General features: G+C 38.7%; 1 protein-coding gene and 1 long non-coding RNA gene across 2 annotated transcripts; both read left to right on the forward strand.

The window, feature by feature from the left end:
• Positions 1 to 1,341: 1,341 nt before the first annotated feature.
• LOC139450534 (uncharacterized) lies at positions 1,342 to 6,152 on the forward strand. The gene is made up of 3 exons (XR_011652235.1): positions 1,342 to 1,421; positions 4,809 to 4,896; positions 6,010 to 6,152. It is a non-coding gene; the product is annotated as an uncharacterized lncRNA (long non-coding RNA).
• Positions 6,153 to 15,994: 9,842 nt separating this feature from the next.
• Positions 15,995 to 21,139, forward strand: LOC139449834 (uncharacterized). Its single transcript, XM_071231386.1, has 3 exons — positions 15,995 to 16,097; positions 19,659 to 19,746; positions 20,619 to 21,139. Exons 2-3 carry the CDS (start codon positions 19,668 to 19,670, stop codon positions 20,837 to 20,839), a joined length of 300 nt encoding a protein of 99 aa, XP_071087487.1. The 5' UTR covers positions 15,995 to 16,097; positions 19,659 to 19,667; the 3' UTR covers positions 20,840 to 21,139.
• Positions 21,140 to 21,637: the final 498 nt, after the last annotated feature.

The following is a 21,637-nucleotide window of genomic DNA, read 5'->3' on the forward strand; positions in this document are numbered from 1 at the left end:
TCACAAATAGAAACAAAATAATTATTGAGTACATCAGCCTTTTCGACATCGGTAAATACTGTGGGTTTGTTAAGGTCGGTACACAGAGGGGGGATACATGCTGGTGAATTAGCATTTCTGATGATGAATCTCAATAATTTCCAGTAGTTGGTACTGTTTGAGTTCAGATGTGTCTCCAACAAGCCGTTAATGTTGCTATAGTATTTTTCTTTGGCTATCTATTTCATATTATTAAATTTGTTTCTTTGCTTTTTATAATTGACAAGATCGCTTAATTTACCGGTTCGTAATGCCTTTTTTCGATAGCGGTCTCTGGAGCGACGCTCCCTTCTGAGGTCATTATCGAACCATGGTTTGTCCGTGGGGCGAATAGTTTCATTCATTAGGCCATGGGCTACATAGGTCCACCGTGCACCCCCCCCCCCCCCCCCCCCCCCGCCACACACACACACACACCTCCCAACAAAACCTACTTTTTCTGAAGCCTGAGTATGTCCTGAACATGAAATCTTATGTTAACATTGAAAATATAGGGATGCACTTCCTGCTTTCATCATATTTGTGACGGTACCCTCAAAATCGCGATTTTGCCATCCGCGTCGAGCGTCATTTTTGTACTGCAACAAAAAAAGTCAATAAATGTCTTTACAATTGTCCAATCTTTATGTGTAATATATGACGTTCTGTCACCACAACTCCAGAAATTCCTCAACTATGTCCTAACAGATAAAGCGACCACCCACACCTCTAAATCATATCGACTAGTACTGTGGATAGGACAAGACCTCTGTTGTGCGACGGTGGACCTATGTAGCCCATGGCCTACATACTTCGAGGGTATATAGTCGTGCATGTAATTTTTTAGTTGGGAGTGGAATTTGTCACCCATTTCATTAACATTCGTACATTCTTTAAAAAACTCGCTCCAATTTTTATTCTTAATTTGTATATTCATTTTAGCAAAGTTAGCTTGTTTGTAGAGCCATACGTTTCTTCTATATGACTTTTTTTATATTAAGATATACATTAATTTAACAGACACGAAAACTCCCCTGTGATCCGATACATCGGAACTAAGATCTAGTACACCGGATAAGGAACAATTACAATCATTACTTACTAAAATAGGGTCAATAAGTTTAGCCGAATGTGTTGTAATTCGTGTTGCTTCATTTATAATACTGCGTAAGTTCTTGCGTGTTATAATGTCACGTAATGTTTTTATTTTTTCGGAAAGAACACTGAAAATAACAATAACATTTGTAAATACAATAAAAGCATTTTGCTCTGTGGAATATGAAATGCATTGTTGTGCATTGTTATACATTTGAAACAGAGGTCATAGAAACAGGTATATATACACGTGTAGATTTGTGAAACGTTGCATTTGATGTTGTTTGGCTACGAGTGTTTTGTCTGACGTAAGTTGAACTTGTTTTACTTCTTATATACTTATATAATCTTCTGCAAATAGTTTGCGTTATTTTGTTTGAAATCTTGTACATTGAGTTCATTTTATACCTCTTTATCGAATATTGCAAATGCATCATCTTAACTGTTTATCACGGTGTGAATATTTGCGTTTCTGATTACTTTTTGTAAGGTACTGTGTGGCTGTTTAGTGGTTAGTACTTTTGCTCGTCACATAGAGGGGCCTGGTTCGAGTCATAATGTTGTCACAATATAAGGTATATGTATATACATGTACAAGTGCACCATCTACACACGTATTGGTGTTTTAACATCGCATGACCATGATCTTTATTTGTTCACTAAGGAATGAAATTGCGTATTTGGATAATATGAAACTGGAAAGCTTTTACAGAAACTCAAAAGTTATTTCCCGCATATCAAATGTATATTTCTCATTAGGCTGTGTCATGTGTTCATCTATAACTAGTACCCACTACCGGTACCCTTTCGCCATATATGTGCCAACATGCGCGGCAATGGTGTAACCCCATCCTATATCAGCACGAAAAGGAGTTTGATATTTCATTATTTTGTGCAGCTACGTTTTACATGTAACGCGCATTCGATGCTTCTTTTCACGTAAGTCCAGCAGGGATGAAACGTACCGCTACTAGCATAGAGCTGTGGCAAGACATATTTATCAATATTTTAAGGTAAACTTTAGAGTTTTCGAGTCATATGTTGTCTATTGTCCTTGGGGGCGGTCGGTTGGCCTTGTGGTTAAAGCGTTAGCTCGTAAAGCCGAAGACCCAGGTTCGATTCCGACATGGGTACAATGTGTGAAGCCCATTTCTCGTGTCCCCCGCCGTGATATTGCTGGCATATCGCTAAAAGCGGCGAAAAACCATACTCACTCACTCACTCACTAACTCACTCTAGTCCTTGACAAGACCGTAAGCATATGTGCCTAAAGAGGGACTAAGTTTGAGCAAAGCGGCACATCTCAATGTATCTTTCATATTTGTTTGAAAACCTTCAGTTACAACAAAACAGTTTGTCATACTTTAATTACATAGAGGCAATCTATTATATACTTCAGAGTGAACGACTGTGATATCACACTGCTGTGAACATAACACTTGATATTACACTGCAGTGAACATAACACTTGATATTTACACTGCAGTGAACATAATACTTTGACGGAACTGTTTTCAAACAGGAGTTACCTCCCGTAAATTGTCTCCCTTTCTGGTAGGTGTCTACCATACACAAACTGATTTTACGTTAGTTCCACATTGACATGGCAAAATAATGACAGATGGCATTGAACATAACACTTGATATAACACTGCAGTGAACATAACACTTGATATAACACTGCAGTGAACATAACACTTGATATAACACTGCAGTGAACATAACACTTGATATTACACTGCAGTGAACATAACACTTGATATAACACTGCAGTGAACATAACACTTGATATAACACTGCAGTGAACATAACACTTGATATAACACTGCAGTGAACATAACACTTGATATAACACTGCAGTGAACATAACACTTGATATAACACTGCAGTGAACATAACACTTGAGATTACACTGCAGTGAACATAACACTTGATATAACACTGCAGTGAACATAACACTTGATATTACACTGCAGTGAACATAACACTTGATATTACACTGCAGTGAACATAACACTTGATATTACACTGCAGTGAACATAACACTTGATATTACACTGCAGTGAACATAACACTTGATATAACACTGCAGTGAACATAACACTTGATATTACACTGCAGTGAACATAACACTTGATATTACACTGCAGTGAACATAACACTTGATATTACACTGCAGTGAACATAACACTTGATATTACACTGCAGTGAACATAACACTTGATATTACACTGCAGTGAACATAACACTTGATATTACACTGCAGTGAACATAACACTTGATATTACACTGCAGTGAACATAACACTTGATATTACACTGCAGTGAACATAACACTTGATATTACACTGCAGTGAAAATAACACTTGATATTACACTGCAGTGAACATAACACTTGATATACACTGCATTGAACATAATAATTTGACGGAACTGTTTTCAAACAAGAGTTACCTCCCGTAAATTGTCTCCCTTTCTGGTAGGGACAGATGGTCATTTATGGAGTTAATGTAGCTATTTGCCGTTTGTTATTGAAAATGTTTCGTTTTAAACCGTACTCGTCAATTGAAACTTTTAGTTTCGCAAGCGTCATTTTCGTTACTTGACCAGGATGTAATCTTTCGCTTCCAAATTTTGTCCCGTAGAGCTCAAGAAACTTTGTGTTAAATTTGTATGTAATCACATTCAAATGTATATGTAAGACCTCAAATATTTTTGTTACTTTTAATTATGATTTTTTTAAAGATTTTGCAAATAAGGATTATTTTTAAGTCGCAATTACCAGGGGTGGTGAAACGTCCCTGCGTGCTAGGGAGGGAGCCTACGCTTCAGGATTATCATTTGTTATATAATAATTAACTTCTGCGGTAGACAACTACAAAAAAAATATATAATAGGATATTTCATGTGTCGAATGAAATATCATGTTTCTCTCATCGAGTGACGGGCGAAAAGAGGATATCGAGACGCATGACACTCGACACATGAATTATCCTCTATGTCTTCAACAAGGCACTAGCTACAACGTCCAGAACTACTCCGGATGCGGGTACCACACCATAGAGTTATTATTGAAGTGTATGATGAATAGAGACTCTTACATATGATTCAATAGTTATGTAGCAAGAACGAGGTGGGTTATACTTATTAATACAAAGGGAAACACAAGGTGTAGGATGTCATCAGCGAAATACAGCCGAACCCTATTGCCTCAAAGTCGGATAAGTCGAATCCCCAATTGTGTGGAATACACAGTCCGGTCGCGGGAAACAGTTACTACGTCTACCAATATGTAACTCGTGTGTGTGGAAATGGATGTGTCGACGTCCCTGTTGTCTCGAGAGTTTCAAAAAAGTTAAAACTTTTCGTTATCAGTCGAACTCGATAGTGTTGAAAAGTACAACCTAGCACAACTTGGAGTTTATATAATTTGAAAAAAATGAACGTGCATTAACTAATCGATAAATATGATAAATGCTTTGGTTTTCATTTTTTGTTATACAAGCGTTATTTATCTAACATAAACGATATGTTTGTTTTCTGATGTATAGTGACTAAGTCAAACGGTAATAAGGTCGAGTCGGATATCTCAAAACCCGGATAAGTCGAACTATTTATCTGGTCAGCGGGAGTTCCAGATAATGAGGTATTATTATAAAACAAAATTAAACATATCTTTTGTTTCATGCATTACAGAATAGCATTATGAGGACCCAAACGATTATGATCATGGCGGTCGTGCTGACATTTGCTTGCTTGTTGCAAATGGGTGAAGCAATACCAGGTGAGGTTTTACTTAGAACATCTGTGTTTATGTGTGTTTATGCGTGAAGTGAAGAAGCGAGATCTTTCGAAAAATAAAGTCAAATTCGTTGGCTCGTGGTCCTGTCCACAACGCACAGGTCACATACAAGGTGAAGTTAAGAAACGTCCGTCTCGGAGAGCAGTTGGATGGGTGACCGCGTTCAAGAGCTTGACTCGTGAGAGTTTTCAGTAAAGGCTTCCTGTCACACACGGAAGCACATGTGGTGTCCCATTTGGCTATGACCTTTTTCGAAATGTGCCACTGTTCGACCTGCAGTCAATGGGTACCCGATGGGATGATATGGCAACGTGGTTGTTAACCTTCGAGCATCTCACAAGCAGCTTGGGTTGTATACTCCCCAGGGAGTTCAGAATGAAAATTGAGTGCACACTGATCCATTGATCGGCGTAATAATAGCATAAGCATCCACTTGGTAAATGGAATTTGGCGCATTATTAATGCACATATTATTATCCATTGTCGGTATGTACTTATTCGGCGCGAATGCATATCACATAAGTTTGTATTTGAATCATACAGGCGATGGTATTCAATCAATTATGGGAAGCTGTACACTACTGCTACCAGTTGAAGAAGCGATGTGTCGACCCTTTAAAAAATAAAGTGATAATTATTAACAGCTGACGTATAACTTTCATTTTAACTGTCAAAATTCCCCAAGCTAAACAGTTCCTCTATTTATTTCGAAAATGACCTTGTTTTTCATTTCACAGCCGTAATAAGAAAATATTGCTGTCGAAAGATGACGTACATTTAAGTCCCCAAAAGAAGCGTAGCATGTGTGATATAGAAAACTTATTTATGCATGATTCTTTATTTTGAATCTATTAACATCCGCTGTCATCAGTGTTAATCAATGTTAATGTCACATTTTAGGGGGTCATTTCCTGAGTTTAGTAAGACCAAATCTATGCTGGTCTGATCTATTGGGGCGAACATACCAATTTTAAAGCCATATTGTTTACGTGTCAATAATGGGTTTATCTATAGCCATGTCCCCATATGTAAAGGGATCGCCTTTTTTCATCAGTATGTCACATTATGTTATTACATATTTATTTCTCGGCACAGCCACTCCTCCTGCTGCAACTGATGCTCCTGTAGCAACTGATGCTCCTGCTGCAACTGATGCTCCTGCTGCAACTGATGCTCCTGCAGCAACCGATGATGATTGCAGCGATGACGGCAGCGATGATGGCGGCGAGGATGGCGGCGAGGATGTCAGCGATGGTGGCGAGGATTCTGATGAAGAAGCCTGAGGCAGTGATAATGCGTAGTGATCCAATTCAATGGACATCACTGCTATATAACGTGGCGGACTCAGGTTTCTTATTGATTTGCTTAACACAACAGTGTCGTTCACGGTGGTTTAAATAGATCTGAAGGACATGAGTAAACACGATAAAGCGCACCAAATATCAACTTGTATTCGTGAAACAGCACATACTGTGCCTATTGTTACTGTTTATAAAATCATTTTTCGATATGATAAGAATTCTACCCTCACAAACACTGTCTATACATTGTTCTCTTCGTATGGAAATAAACACCTGACCGTCTTCTTTGATTTGTCTACTTTATTTAATGAACAGGATTACCGGAAAGAAGATATATTAATATATATATAATATTTTGGTCTCAAATATTAGAAACTTCACTTCTTCCAGCCATTGAAATTTGGCTTGTATTGTAATACCTGGATAGTAGCCACGCGAATACCATATATATTGGTTAAGTTTTGAAGAATTACTCATATTCAAGCAATGTTAGATTGATTCGATGGACAAACGAACATACTGTAATGCTGTGAGAACCGAGAACCACGACCGCATCACATAGATCCAAGACTCGAGATGTAAACAATTGTCTCGTGCAAGGTATGCGTGTAAAGTTTGAAAATCACGTGCAGAATATCGTGATAAGAATAAAGACACTGTGTTAACACTCAACTAATTGTTAGGTTTGTCATTAACAGATACACATTGGAAACATCTTTCCTTAACCTACTTCTCTATAGGTTTCTATTGTTCGCGTTTCTTTTGGCGGTGAGTATGCATCACGAGGTAACAGCTATTTCCGGAATTAAAGGAATTTCCGCTACTACATTGGCGGAACACACGAGCACGGGTATGGTCACAATCAACAAATGATAATGATCAAGCCGAATCTAGGATTACACCGCACGATCACTGAGGATCATTGCACGCTTTAGCAGCGCAGTTAACACAACTGGGCATTTGTGTTTTTTTCGGATTACATACGTAGAGAGTTAAAAAAACGAAATTGCCATGAAGTACACTTGTCTCTAAGTTCACCAAGTCCATGAATTTCGCCAGTTGCTGATTTCGAACTAAAAACTTTTTCTCAAAATGAAATTATACAGTTAAGGTGTGGTGTGCTATTTGGGAATGTCCGACAGCTGGTTTTGTATGCACCGAACGATGTAATGTTAACGTATCTTTGTTCCCATCAGCAGTAGTTAGTGTTGTCGGGGAAAGCAGCATCGATCCAACATGCGTGATAGTTTGCACAGTAGCAAGTCAACAACACAATAGACACCTGTACAGGTATCGATGTTGAATTCATTCTCATAATTCTTTTGATCGTTCTTCGCCCTCTCGCAACCAAACGTCAAACTAAATTAATTATTAATAATTTCATTTAATGAGACTGTTGTAATATTCTGGAAAATGACATCCATCTTCACGCTGATCTGTTAACACACCACTGAGACCACTAAAACATCGAGTCTGAAACTACCTGATGTTTTCCCTGGCAGTGTCAGTATCATGCTTATTAGGTCCCTTTCGCAGTTAATAACATCAATAGTGATGTAAGGACAGGCTATGGCTGTGCCATGGTTATTGAGTGAGCTGTGTTGGGTATTTCAGTTATATCTTGGCGTGTCACCATAATATTGTAGGAACGTATGCACCCGTTTTTTTAGGTAAACCATAATATGATTCTGATAAGCTACTGATATGTGTATGAAGATCCGGGTTGGAACTGATCTTGAGCAATCCATGCTTGTCGTAAGAGGCGACTAATGGGATCGGTTATCAAGCTCGGGGCATTTCATCGTATACAAATTGCGGAAAGGGGTGCTCATCATGTCAATCACTGAATTCTCTGGTCCAGACTCGATTATGTACAGACCACCGTCACATAGTTGGAATATTGCTAAACAACAAACAAGCAAACATAATTTTACGGCTCAAACTATATCATCAGCATGTGTTTATGAAACACTATCAAATAGTGTTAATATTAGGTGTTCGCGAAGAGGTGAGTGTACTGGTGGCACCCGTCAAAAACATCTTAAGGTAAGTCAAGTGTTCACCTTAAGAATACTGGAACATAATCCCATATGTCTTCGGTAAAATGGTAAGTTTAGAAAGCTTTACTAAAACGCCATGAAGGTTTGAACCCTAACAAAACAACCTTCGAACGAGAGGCGTGTGTCTACCTCAAAAAGTTGGACCTCAAAATTTGTGAAATGTAGACGGGAGCTAGTAGAATATTGTTCGACCCAAAAGGACAGATGATATTTGGAAAGTTGATGTCATCCCTCTTGCAATGAAGTATTGTAGATAATATTTAGCCACTCTGAATTTGCATGCACAACAACTAATACATTAGAACCATGAAACCTGGTCACACACCCTACCCCCCTTCCCATCTCATGTAGTTTACGGATTAAGGAGGTCTTTCGGACAGGACATGCTTACGCTTTTCGAGGACATTTGGTGTCATCACTGATTTTCAGTGATCCATCCGCGCTCTTTTGCTATTACAACCAATGGGATCTGTTTCGCTCACGTGTTATATTTGTTAATTTGTAAGTATTCATGAGGTTTAAAGTCGGTTTGTGTTCTGTACTTTTACGATATGCTTTGTACCCAATGTCCTAATATGTTTTGTGTTGCTGGTAGTTTAAAACTCAAGACTAGCAAACATGCAAGTTAAGTTACGACTAATTTGTCTGTCATCACATGACAATTATCGAAATTAATTGCATCAGATATAGTGAGTATTGCGTGCATGAAAACAATCAGTACTAGCAAGATGACAAACTGCATCGTGCACACCAACCATGTATACACACGTGTACAACTCGCATCATATCGGGAAACTGCTGACTAACTGCAGCTGTTGCAACAATAGTTACATTGAACATTCATTTATACCTTATTAATGGTCCAATTTGCACACAATGTTGCATAATCGATATGAACGAATATTAAACTGCTTTTAACAGTTCCGTTTACGCCCGTCAACACAATATGCAATTATTTGCACTACCTTCATTGCAGAAAATCCAATATTGCAAATTCTCTACAATGTTTAAATCGATATTGGCTTTTCAGTTTTAGAACAAACCTACGTGTACACATCCATTTCAAACTTATGATACACCATATACCTGGTGTTAAGCAGGTCCTAGCTCAAGAACTTTTTCAGAAATAATTTTATTTCGCTAGTGTTTACTGAACTAAATATCAAATTTCATTGAAAACAGTTCGCCATACAAAGACTGTTTTCACTTCACGTCGGACCTCCAGAAGGATTACTGGTTCCTAAATTGCTTTCTTGTGTAGTTATTGATATGTCAAATAGACAATCGTATAGGTATAGGTATAAGCGCAGGTATTGATGAATCATAATTGACAACTATATATCCTAAATATTTCAAATTCAGAACCATAATCCCAGGTCTTACTTTCTAACGCTACCGCCACCAAATGCCTCCTTACTACTGCTTTCAATCATCGTATTATATGTACAACAGATTCACCTCATTTCTTCAGTTTCCATGACGTTGTAATCATATTGGGGGGGGGGGGGGGCAGGTGGAGGCCCACTTGCTAAAGCGTTTGTTTGTCATATCAAAGCCCCAGGTTCGATTCTCAACATGGGTGCACAGTGCTAAGTCCATTTCTCGTTGCTCGAAAATTGCTAACCATGGTGTGCAACCATATTCATTGTAGAAATATTATTATTTGGCTTCTGTACCGACCAACTGTGTGATAATTGCCACATCAGTTGATCGATGATTCTGGAATTTCTTCTCTGAAATGAGCAGAACAACTTTTAGATCAGGCCATAGTTCTTACCAAGACCAACAGGATTGTGTCAGGTGTTTTCCAAATATTTGGAGTGAAATGACGTCCTTCGAATTGAATTATCGCATTGTTGTTTTTTTACTTCACTGTAAGGAAAGATACAAGCTACTTGATGCAAGATACCGACATGCCCGAACAACAGTTATAGTGATAGTACGTTATGAATATGCCATTGAGTGAGTGAGTGACTGAAACCACTAACAAGGAACCACGCCAAATGGCATGCCACGTCATCATCCAAGGTCACCATGCCACGCCACCATCCAAGGTCATGGAGCCTGGCGACCAGTTGGCACTGATCACAAGAATTGGATACAAGGGGCCAGTTCGTCCCCGGATCCGGGTCGGACATATACTTACGTGCACCTGAACTAACGTATGACTCATATGCTGTTATTGATCTAACCGCTCTTGGACAAAGGTTTATACATAAAATAAATTGCAGCACATATGTAACAAAGTATTTTTTCTAAGTTCAATACTACAAAATGAAACAATTATGACGACAACTTACACGTCTACAATACCTTTCATTGAGTACCTGAGCAATATTAAACGCCATGCAAAGGGGAGACCTTGGCTCTTTGTGGAGGCCATATTGTAGGTAAAATTCTAATTTAAAATTACTTGTACATCCAGTTTACTATCATATATCATGACTCGTGATTGGGGCTGCTCTAACAATTATTCTGACACGTCGTGATATAACTGAATCGATCATCGGAGCTGCGTTTTGCACAAATTCAAATTAATTATTACAATACTCAATTTTCCTTCGTGGCAAAATATTGTTTAAACATATGTGCAAAAATGGCGTAAATTTAAGTTAATCTTAAGAAAAATATATACATCTTCGAGTAATGTCTTTGATAGGTAGTGGTTAAAGCGTTCGCCCGTCACGCCGAACACCCGGGTTCGCTTCCCAATGGGTGAAGCCCATTTTTGGTCTTTGCTGACTTTGTGTGCTGGCGATTAGGTGCCTCACACTGGCAGTGTGGGTTCGAATCCTGCATGAGAATCTGTACTTTACTGAGAGAGTGTTATTCCAAATATAACATTTGTCACTTGCTAAATGGTATCGTATGCACATAGGTTAGTCAGTTGTTCGCAAACATTGAAAAATGAAAACATAGGAAATAGCATCGGACAACATCAATATAAACTCAAGAGACAGAAAACAACAACAAACTTTGAATACTAGAGACATATTCTGGAAACTTTTCAAAACATAACGACTGCATCGTGGTCACGAATAGTTACTCCAATGCAAAGGAATACGTTGTCGATTGTAGTTGGCATAATTTCATAGGTCAACTAGCATTAACAACTGATGACTGACATTTACATTCAAGTTTTTTAATAATTTACGAAACGTGCCAACAGCTTCTAACTCGTTTATTAAATTCAATATAATGTGTATTAGTCAGACACATAACAATGGGGGCTGAAAGAACTCCTTCCCAGCATCGCGAATTCTCATTCAATACATGTTAAATAACGTGTGAAGGTTATTTCATGGCTCCTGATTGTTACTGCGCAGTTTTGCTTCGCTAACCATGTGCCAACACGTGTTGTAACGTTAGTGGTGAACCCATTGAGGCACCGCGATTTGTTGTGAAAAAGTCCGTGTTTTCGAATCCCAGATTCCCTCCCGATCTTGAAGTCTGGTCTGTCGCATCATTCCGATGTCGTAGGTTTTATCAAATCAGACATTAAACCTACACACAACGATCGACTGTTGTAATCAGCATTAAACTAAATGCACCCTGTCAGGCGATTATACTGCTCTGGGTGAGTGAGGGAGTTTGGTTTAATGCCGCTTTTAACAGTATTCCAGTTATATCACGGCGTGTCAGCTTAATGTGGGAGGAAAACCCGCAGTGATGCAGGTCTTAGACGTTTACCACTACGGTGAAACCCACGAGCACGGGTATGGTGTTGACTAACCTAGAAACATAATCGGGGTGTCTGGCGTGCCCAAGGGACGCAACTCTGCACAGTGAGTGCGGCGTCTTAAACGACTGGGCCACCCGTGCGCCCATGCTCCTCTGGGAATAGAGACAGATTATGATCGTTTGATTTACCTCAATCTTGAGGTAATCTCGGCTGAATTGGGAGGAGTCTATAATAGAAGTTGATTCACTTGTGTCAAACCACAAAACAGGAGACAGTCGTGATCCAGTCATGAACGGGTTTATGATAGATGTGTTTGTATTTTGTCAATAAAAGGAGAAACCGAAATATATATTCAAGTTAAATCATATAAATATATAAGTCAACAATAGCATCGCCACAGTCATTAACACATCAGACAGAAAAATGCAAACCACGCCCACTATATTATCAGCTTATCCGTAAACCTCATTCCGACACAATTCGATACACATATCACTTTCAGCACAGTCAAGCACATTAACCACAACACAAGATCCCCCAAATCGGACAATTTTGTAAAATTCTTTGTCACCTGTCAAACAACACGTTGAACTAATAAAAGTCAGGAATGACACAGAATCAACATGTTTTACAATTCCTTAAATTTTAATTTAATGAATTATTTTTCTGTACAGTTCAATTGACAAGCGCACAGAGATATACATGAACTTTTGTGGTTATCTTTATTGATTGTGGAGGTTATTTGTTTCATTAACCTACCATGGGCTGTTTATATTTTGACGAACTCCATAGGCAAGTGCAAATGTTTTGACGAAAGTGGGAATCGAACTTGGTTGTTTCGAATCTCCTACGTTTCTACCGGCAGCGTTACATACCTGTCACTAAAACTGGCGAAATATATACTGTTTACGTGAAGCAACACAATATCACAGATGATGTTTAAAGTAATTTCTGAATATATCATTAATTTCCATTTAGTTTACTTTTCGAAGGCAGTAAAGTCTGAGTAGTATTTGAAGTATTGTATTTGATGACCCCTTGAGAAGCGATAACCCCCCATATCTACCAAGGTCAACATCGGCACAAACTCATTTTAGGAACAAAGTAACTGTATGAAAATGTATGAAAATCTAACTTTACTGAAGATTAGGGAAAATATTAAACGCTAATTGACCAAATCGACCTCACCCAAATTATAAAGTGAGATTCTGATTTTCGTATAAAAACAAACACCACAAGCGAAACCTTACAAATAAGGATGGAGAGACAAAACAACATCCTTTAGATTTCAACTAGCCATTTCAACGATTAGAGGCCAGGTCCTCTTGAACTAACCTAGACGTAGCATACACGTACAAATATTGTAGACAGGATGAAGATAATGTCAACCCAGACCACATCCATAATCTGATGCAACCAAATCGATGGTACAGCCAACATCAAATCTACGCGTCATGTTTAGCCCAGCTGGTAATTTCACATTGCCAACATTTTACAATTTGGAATATTTCCTGTTTCAAATACATACAATTGAATGAAATGTGAAATCCTACCATGTGTATAGATATTTCTTGTGTACAGCACATTCACCCTGTGCACTCAAAAGAATTCACTCATCCGATGGTAGATGACCAGAGGGTGGAAAAAACAAATACGTTCATTTCCTCAAAACACACGTGTCAAAACGTGTGTTGACATCCTTGGCAAGTGACTTAGTTCAAATGTGCCCCTGTTCACCCAGCAGGAAATGGGTACCCGATATGTGAGGTGGATGTAAACACTCTCCAGCGCCCGTAGGCAGCTTTAGTTTTATACTTGAGTTGAGAATGGAATGCAAATAGACCAACTGGACGGGGAACAAATAAAACCGCATTTGAGCAGATACTAGTACCTGGATACGCGTGGAATTAAATAATAATAATAATAATAATAATAATAATAATAATAATCGAAACCGTCAATGTGATTTTGCATCAAAATGTAAATATGAAATGTAGATTATGTAATGAATTTAATGAGACGTTCCAACACATTGTCAGTGGATGCCCAGCTTTGGCACAAACACAGTATCTTAAGCGACATGATGGTATAGCTCGATCATTTTAGTACCGTCTTCGCCATGCTTGTGGTTTTGACACCGATTGTACGACCCAGAATTTGTAGAGGGCGTCATGGAAAATGATAAATATAAAATTCTTTGGAATAGGCCCATTTACAGCCTCAGACATATCCAGGCCAACAAACCCGATCGCGATCTTGTCCTTTTTGATAAATCCAATGAAATCATTTATATCATTGGATTTTCTGTCCCCTTTGACACGAATGTGTTTGACAAGATTGAGGAAAGACATGGCAAATATGCGGACCTCGCTTTTGAAATATGACGCTTGCATCCCAAATACCAAGTTATCCGACACCCCATTGTTCTCTGTGCCTTAGGTTTGGTACCTCCCAATCTGTTGACTGACATTGGGAGAGTACCCGGGTTTGCTTCCAGGAATACAGCCCTTCTGACAATCTGGGTAATGCAGAAGGCTGCATTGTTGGGGAGTCTTCACATTCTCCGAAACGTTCTGGGTGGTTTTGACTAGGCAGCGCTTTCTGGGAGGGGTCCCAATCGATGTCTTGGCTGCATGTAGAGGGGGCAAGGGCCCTAAGCTAATGATCATGATGGGCCTAACCAGCCAGACTGTGCCAGGATCACCCAAACCCTCTTTGCTGCATTTTTTAATATTTTAATCTGTAAATTCTAATAATAATAATGATAATAATAATAATAATAATAATAATAATAATAATAATAAAACCTTATCTTGTCCTTCTTGATGAACCCAATGAAATCATTTATATCATTGAATTATCTGTCCGTTTTGACACTAACGTGACTGACAAGATTCAGAAATAAACATTGCAAATATGTGGACCTCGCTTTCGAAATGTCACGCTTGCATCCAAAGTACCAAGATGTTCGACTCCCCATTGTTCTCGGTGCCTTAGGTTTGGTACCTCCCAATCTGTTGACTGAAATTGAGAGTAAACGGGTTTTCTGGGCTGCATGTTGAAGGGGAAAGGGCTCTGAGCTGATGATGAGTCTAACCAGCCTGACTGTGCCAGGATCACTCAAATGTGAACAATTGCAATATACTCTTGTCGCCATATTGTTGCCACGTGTCTACATAAATTCCCAAACAGGTATCATCTTTCTTCAAAGACTTGTTCATCTTGAAAATATTAGAATATCAAACATGATGTTAAAGTTTGGGAGTTACGATCACCTTTGTGATACGATAGCTTTGTGGAACGAACTCCTGAATTGTAAAGGTAGCCCGTTGTGTGATATTAAAGCTATACGTGTCAACTTTTAATTTGTTTGAAGTATTCTCCTGTTAATTTCAATTGGATTATGTTTTGAATCGCGTAATTGTCTGCATAATTACACACAACAGTGAAATTTTCTTTTAAAAGTGTAACAAAACTGCAAGTAATGAATATAATACTAAACCCATTAATTTTTCTGGCATCTGACTCGCGTTTGATCGTCAAATACTAGAACTATTCACTCGATTCATAAAATTTGTGTTACACGTGAGAGAGTTTAGTATTCTAAATTTCTACATGGATATGATTTGAAGAAAAGGAAATAACATTATAATCATTTACATTTATGTTTTCGGAAAGAACACTGAAAATAACAATAACATTTGTAACTACAATAAATGCATTTTGCTCTGTGGAATATGAAATGCATAGTTGTGCATTGTTATACATTTGAAACCGCATTCGACTCAGGTATACATATGATCAGTTGAGAAACTACCATACACTATATTCCGAGAGTATGTTTGATCGACATAGATCCAGCATTTTCTGCCGTGAACAATGTGCCTACGTATAATCACACATGTTGCCGAGTTCTTTCACAAAACAACGCACCAAACACAATGACTTTTAGAACCCACTACGAGGCAATGTACACGTGTATTAAGCACGTATGTACTCCATCTCCTGCACCGTCAGAGATCAGATCAAAAAGACAACCTTATTTAAATCCGCAGAGGTCATAGAAACAGGTATATATACACGTGTAGATTTGTGAAACGTTGCATTTGATGTTGTTTGGCTACGAGTGTTTTGTCTGACGTAAGTTGAACTTGTTTTACTTCTTATATACTTATATAATCTTCTGCAAATAGTTTGCGTTATTTGGTTTGTAATCTTGTACATTGAGCTCATTTTATACCTCTTTATCGAATATTGCAAATGCATCATCTTAACTGTTTATCACGGTGTGAGTATTTGCGTTTCTGATTACTTTTTGTAAGGTACTGTGTGGCTGTTTAGTGGTTAGTGCTTTTGCTCGTCACATAGAGGGGCCTGGTTCGAGTCATAATGTTGTCATAATATAAGGTATATGTATATACATGTACAGTGCACCATCCACACACGTATTGGTGTTTTTAACATCGCATGACACAATTCTCCTGAACATGATCTGTATTTGTTAACTAAGGAATGAAATTGCGTATTTGGATAATATGAAACGGGAACGTTTTTACAGAAACTCAAAAGTTATTTCCCGCATATCAAATGTTTAATGGATTACCTATTACACGTTACAACTAATGCCTAATTGAGGCATCTTCATCCGTGATTATAACAAATTTAGGTTTTGTCACATCCTATTACTCCGTTTTTGTCCATATGTGTGTGTATATTTCAATACAACGTCAAAAGTTGAGAATGATCAGTCAGAGAAGCTTGTCTTGAAAAAACCCTTTTAGGTCTCCATCGATATTTAAAATGCTGTCATATGCTATATAATAAATCTGTCTGACATTAAGCAGGAATAGAAACCATTAATGCCACGCACGTAGTTACTAAGCTGGAGTCAAAACTGTTCATATTAATGTCTGCATGACACCGTCTCAGCTCTCTTCTGTATATTTCTCATTGGGCTGTGTCATGTGTTCATCTATAACTATTACCCCCTACCGGTACCCTTTCGCCTGTTAGTTCTTACATGGGCATATATGTGCCAACATGCACGGCAATGTTGTAACCCCTTTCTATATCAGCACGAAAAGGAGTTTGATATTTTATTATTTTGTGCAGCTACGTTTTACATGTAACACGCATTCGATGCTTCAGCAGGGATGAAACGTACCGCTACTAGCATAGAGCTGTGCCAAGACATATTTATCAATATTTTAAGGTAAACTTTAGAGTTTTCGAGTCATATATTGTCTATAGTCCTTGGGAGCGGGGAGGCGGTCGGGTAGCCTTGTGGTTAAAGCGTTAGTTCGTCAAGCCGAAGACCAGGGTTCGATTCCCGACATGGGTACAATGTGTGAAACCCATTTCTGGTGTCCCCCGCCGTGATATTGCTGGCAATTTATTATATACTTCAGAGTGATCGACTGTGATATTACACTGCAGTGAACATAACACTTGATATTACACTGCAGTGAACATAACACTTGATATTACACTGCAGTGAACATAAGACTTGATATTACACTGCAGTGAACATAAGACTTGATGTAACACTGCAGTGAACATAACACTTGATATTACACTGCAGTGAACATAACACTTGATATTACACTGCAGTGAACATAACACTTGATATTACACTGCAGTGAACATAACACTTGATATTACACTGCAGTGAACATAATAATTTGACGGAACTGTTTTCAAACAAGAGTTACCTCCCGTAAATTGTCTCCCTTTCTGGTAGGGACAGATGGCCATTTATGGAGTTAATGTAGCTATTTGCCGTTTGTTATTGAAAATGTTTCGTTTTAATCTGTACTCGTCAATCGAGACTTTTTGTTTCGCAAAGCGTTATTTTCATTACTTGACCAGGATGTAATATTTCGCTTCCAAATTTTGTCCTGTAGAACTCAAGAAACTTTTTGTTGAATTTGTATGTAATCACATTCAAATGTATATGTAAGACCTCAAATATTTTTGTTACATTTAATTATGATTTTTTTTAAAGATTTTGCAAATACGGATTATTTTTAAGTCGCAATTACCAGGGGTGGTGAAACGTCCCTGCGTGCTAGGGAGGGAGCCTACCCTTTTAGGATTATCATTTGTAATATAATAATTAACTTCTGCGGTAGACAACTACACACAAAATATATAATAGGATATTTCATGTGTCGAGTGAAATATCATGTTTCTCTCATCGAGTGACGGGCGAAAAGAGGATATCGAGACGCATGGCACTCGACACATGAATTATCCTCTATGTCTTCAACAAGGCACTAGCTACAACGTTCAGAACTACTCCGAAAGCGGGTACCACACCATGGATTGATTGAAGTCGGTGTATGATGACTAGAGACACTTACATATGATTCAATAGTTATGTAGCAAGAACGAGGTGGGTTATACTTATTAACACAAAAGGAAACACAAGGTGTAGGTTGTCATCAGCGAAATACAGCCGAACCCCATTGCCTCAAAGTCGGATGAGTCGAATCCCCACTTGTGTGGAATACACAGTCCGGTCGCGGCAAACGTCTACCAATATGTAACTCGTGTGTGTGGAAAGGGATGTGTCAACTTCCCTGTTGTCTCAGGAGTTTCAAAAAAGTTAAAACTTTCCGTTATCAGTCAAACTCGATAGTGTTGAAAAGTTCAATCTAGCACAACTTGGAGTTTATATAATTTGAAAAAAAAATGAACATGCATGCATTAATCGATAATTCTACCATGAATTTGGAATTTACTCGATTCTGATTGGTCAATCAGAGGCTATTAAATCACAATAAACCCCCGCTGATTGAAACAGCTTGTTTGACGGCCGCATCACCGCGGAAGCTCATATTCATAGAATAGTACTATTTTCAGTCATTGTCGGTAGGCATATTTGAATAACTGTATCTACAATTACCGGTTACAAAATGCACAGATGCGGTTACTACTATATTCAAAGGATGTGTGACAATACATTTCGTGCAGAAAAGCACGACAGAAATCAACAAAGGGAATGTATTTACGTTTTGGAGACAACAGAGAGCTTGAAATTTTGGCGCTTTTCTATATACGACTGTGACGTCATATCTTTAGCCTCAAAATGAGCGATATGACGTCATAATGGTGACATGCGATGTAGAGCGAAAGCCTTGCAAAGCTTGCTTTGTTTTCTTTAGGGATGCCCACCTCATGTTAGCTTACCAAGTTGCCGTGCTTATATGCTTTCAATGCCTGTCATATGTTCGAGTGAAGTATTACGGTGTAAACAAACTGCTTGAGTATATACAACACCATATTTTGTTCGGTGATTCTGTAATGCAGATCGATAACCCACTCAAAACACTGAACTCAACCCTTGCCGCTTCACTCAGTATATTTGCTAACACCAAAGAGTTCGCATTTCTTTTAGTCATGGTAGAATGGAGATAAACATGCCATGTTTTCAATGTACATTGAAAACACCGTATGTTTATCTCCTAAATATGATAAATTCTTTTGTTTTTATTTCTTGTTATACAAGCGTTATTTATCTAACATAAACGATATGTTTGTTTTCTGCTGTCTGGTGACTAAGTCAAACGGTAATAAGGTCGAGTCGGATATCTCAAAACCCGGATAAGTCGAACTTTTTATCTGGTCAGCGGGAGTTCCAGATAATGAGGTATTATTTTAAAACAAAATTAAACATATCTTTTGTTTCATGCATTACAGAATAGCATTATGAGGACCCAGACGATTATGATCATGGCGGTCGTGCTGGCATTTGCTTGCTTGTTGCAAATGGGTGAAGCAATACCAGGTGAGGTTTTACTTAGAACATCTGTGTTTATGTGTGTTTATGCGTGAAGTGAAGAAGCGAGATCTTTCGAAAAATAAAGTCAAATTCGTTGGCACGTGGTCCTGTTCACAACGCACAGGTCACATACAAGGTGAAGTTAAGAAACGTCCGTCTCGGAGGGCAGTTGAATGGGTGACCGCGTTCAAGAGCTTGACTCGTGAGAGTTTTTAGTAAAGGCTTCCTGTCACACACGGAAGAACATGGCAATGACTTTTTTCGAAATGTGCCTCTGTTCGCCCTGCACTGAATAGGTACCCGGTAGGATGACATGGCAATGTGGTTGTTAACCTTCGAGCACCTCACAAGCAGCTTGGGTTGTATACTCCCCAGGGAGTTCAGAATGAAAATTGAGTGCACACTGATCCATTGATCGGCGTAATAATAGCATAAGCATCCACTTGGTAAATGGAATTTGGCGCAATATAAATGTACATATTATTATCCATTGTCGGTATGTACTTATTCGGCGCGAATGCATATCACATAAGTTTGTATTTGAATCATACAGGCGATGGTATTCAATCAATTATGGGAAGCTGTACAGTACTGCTACCAGTTGAAGAAGCGATGTGTCGACCCTTTAAAAAATATTTTCGTCAGTGATAATGATTAACAGCTGACGTATAACTTTCATTTTAACTGTCATTTCCTGAGTTTAGTAAGACCAAATCTATGCTGGTCTGATCTATTGGGTGGAACATACCGATTTTAAAGCCATATTGTTTACGTGTCAATGGTGGGTTTATCTATAGCCATGTCCCCATATGTAAAGGGATCGCCTTTTTTCATCATTATGTCACATTATGTCATTACATATTTATTTCTCGGCACAGCCTCCCCTCCTGCTGCAACTGATGCTCCTGTAGCAACTGATGCTCCTGCTGCAACTGATGCTCCTGTAGCAACTGATGCTCCTGCAGCAACCGATGATGATGGCGGCGATGATGGCAGCGATGATGGCGGCGAGGACGGCGGCGATGATGGCGGCGATGATGGCAGCGATGATGGCGGCGAGGATAGCGGCGAGGATGGCGGCGAGGATGAAGAAGACTGAGGCAGTGATGATGCCTAGTGATCCAATTCAATGGACATCACTGCTTTATAACGTGGCGGACTCAGGTTTCTTATTGATTGGCTTAACACAACAGCGTCGTTCACGGTGGTTTAAATTAATCTGAAGGACATGAGTAAACACGATAAAGCGCACCAAATATCAACTTGTATTCGTGAAACAGCACATACTGTGCCTATTGTTACTGTTTACAAAAACATTTTTCGATATGATAAGAATTCTACCCTCACAAACACTGTCTATACATTGTTGTCTTCATATGGAAATAAACACCTGACCGTCTTCTTTGATTTGTCTACTTTATTTAATGAACAGATTTACCGAAATGAATATTTTGGATTGAAATAATAGAAACTTCAGAATACAGATAAAGACCAACGACAAAATGATCAACTTCACTCCTTCCAGCCATTGAAATTTGGCTTGTATTGTAATACCTGGTTAGTAGCCAGTTCCTATATAAACTAGTTCAGGTAAACCCGTGTTGGGGAGTCGAGGTCTGGATGTCTGGAGGCCCATCTCGGTCTATATATTTGACTTTACAAATAGTCGGCCTCCCTGGTCTAGTAAATACAGCGTCGGTCCGGAGAGGGGAAGTTCGGTGGTCTGATCCCCGGACACTTCATTACAAAAGTACGCCGGTAGTTTGATCCACTGACGTGTCATACCAAAAGATCTTACGCCCATAAGCAATCAGGCAGTTACGCACGCACTTACTCATGCAGGTCGGGGGTTCGATCTCTGGACGCGACATAGTTATTATAAAAAAGTTGCTTTTAA

Source organism: Haliotis cracherodii, unplaced genomic scaffold (genome assembly GCF_022045235.1).
Source record: "Haliotis cracherodii isolate W230 unplaced genomic scaffold, xgHalCrac1.p SCAF_8, whole genome shotgun sequence".
Classification (NCBI taxonomy): domain Eukaryota; kingdom Metazoa; phylum Mollusca; class Gastropoda; order Lepetellida; family Haliotidae; genus Haliotis; species Haliotis cracherodii.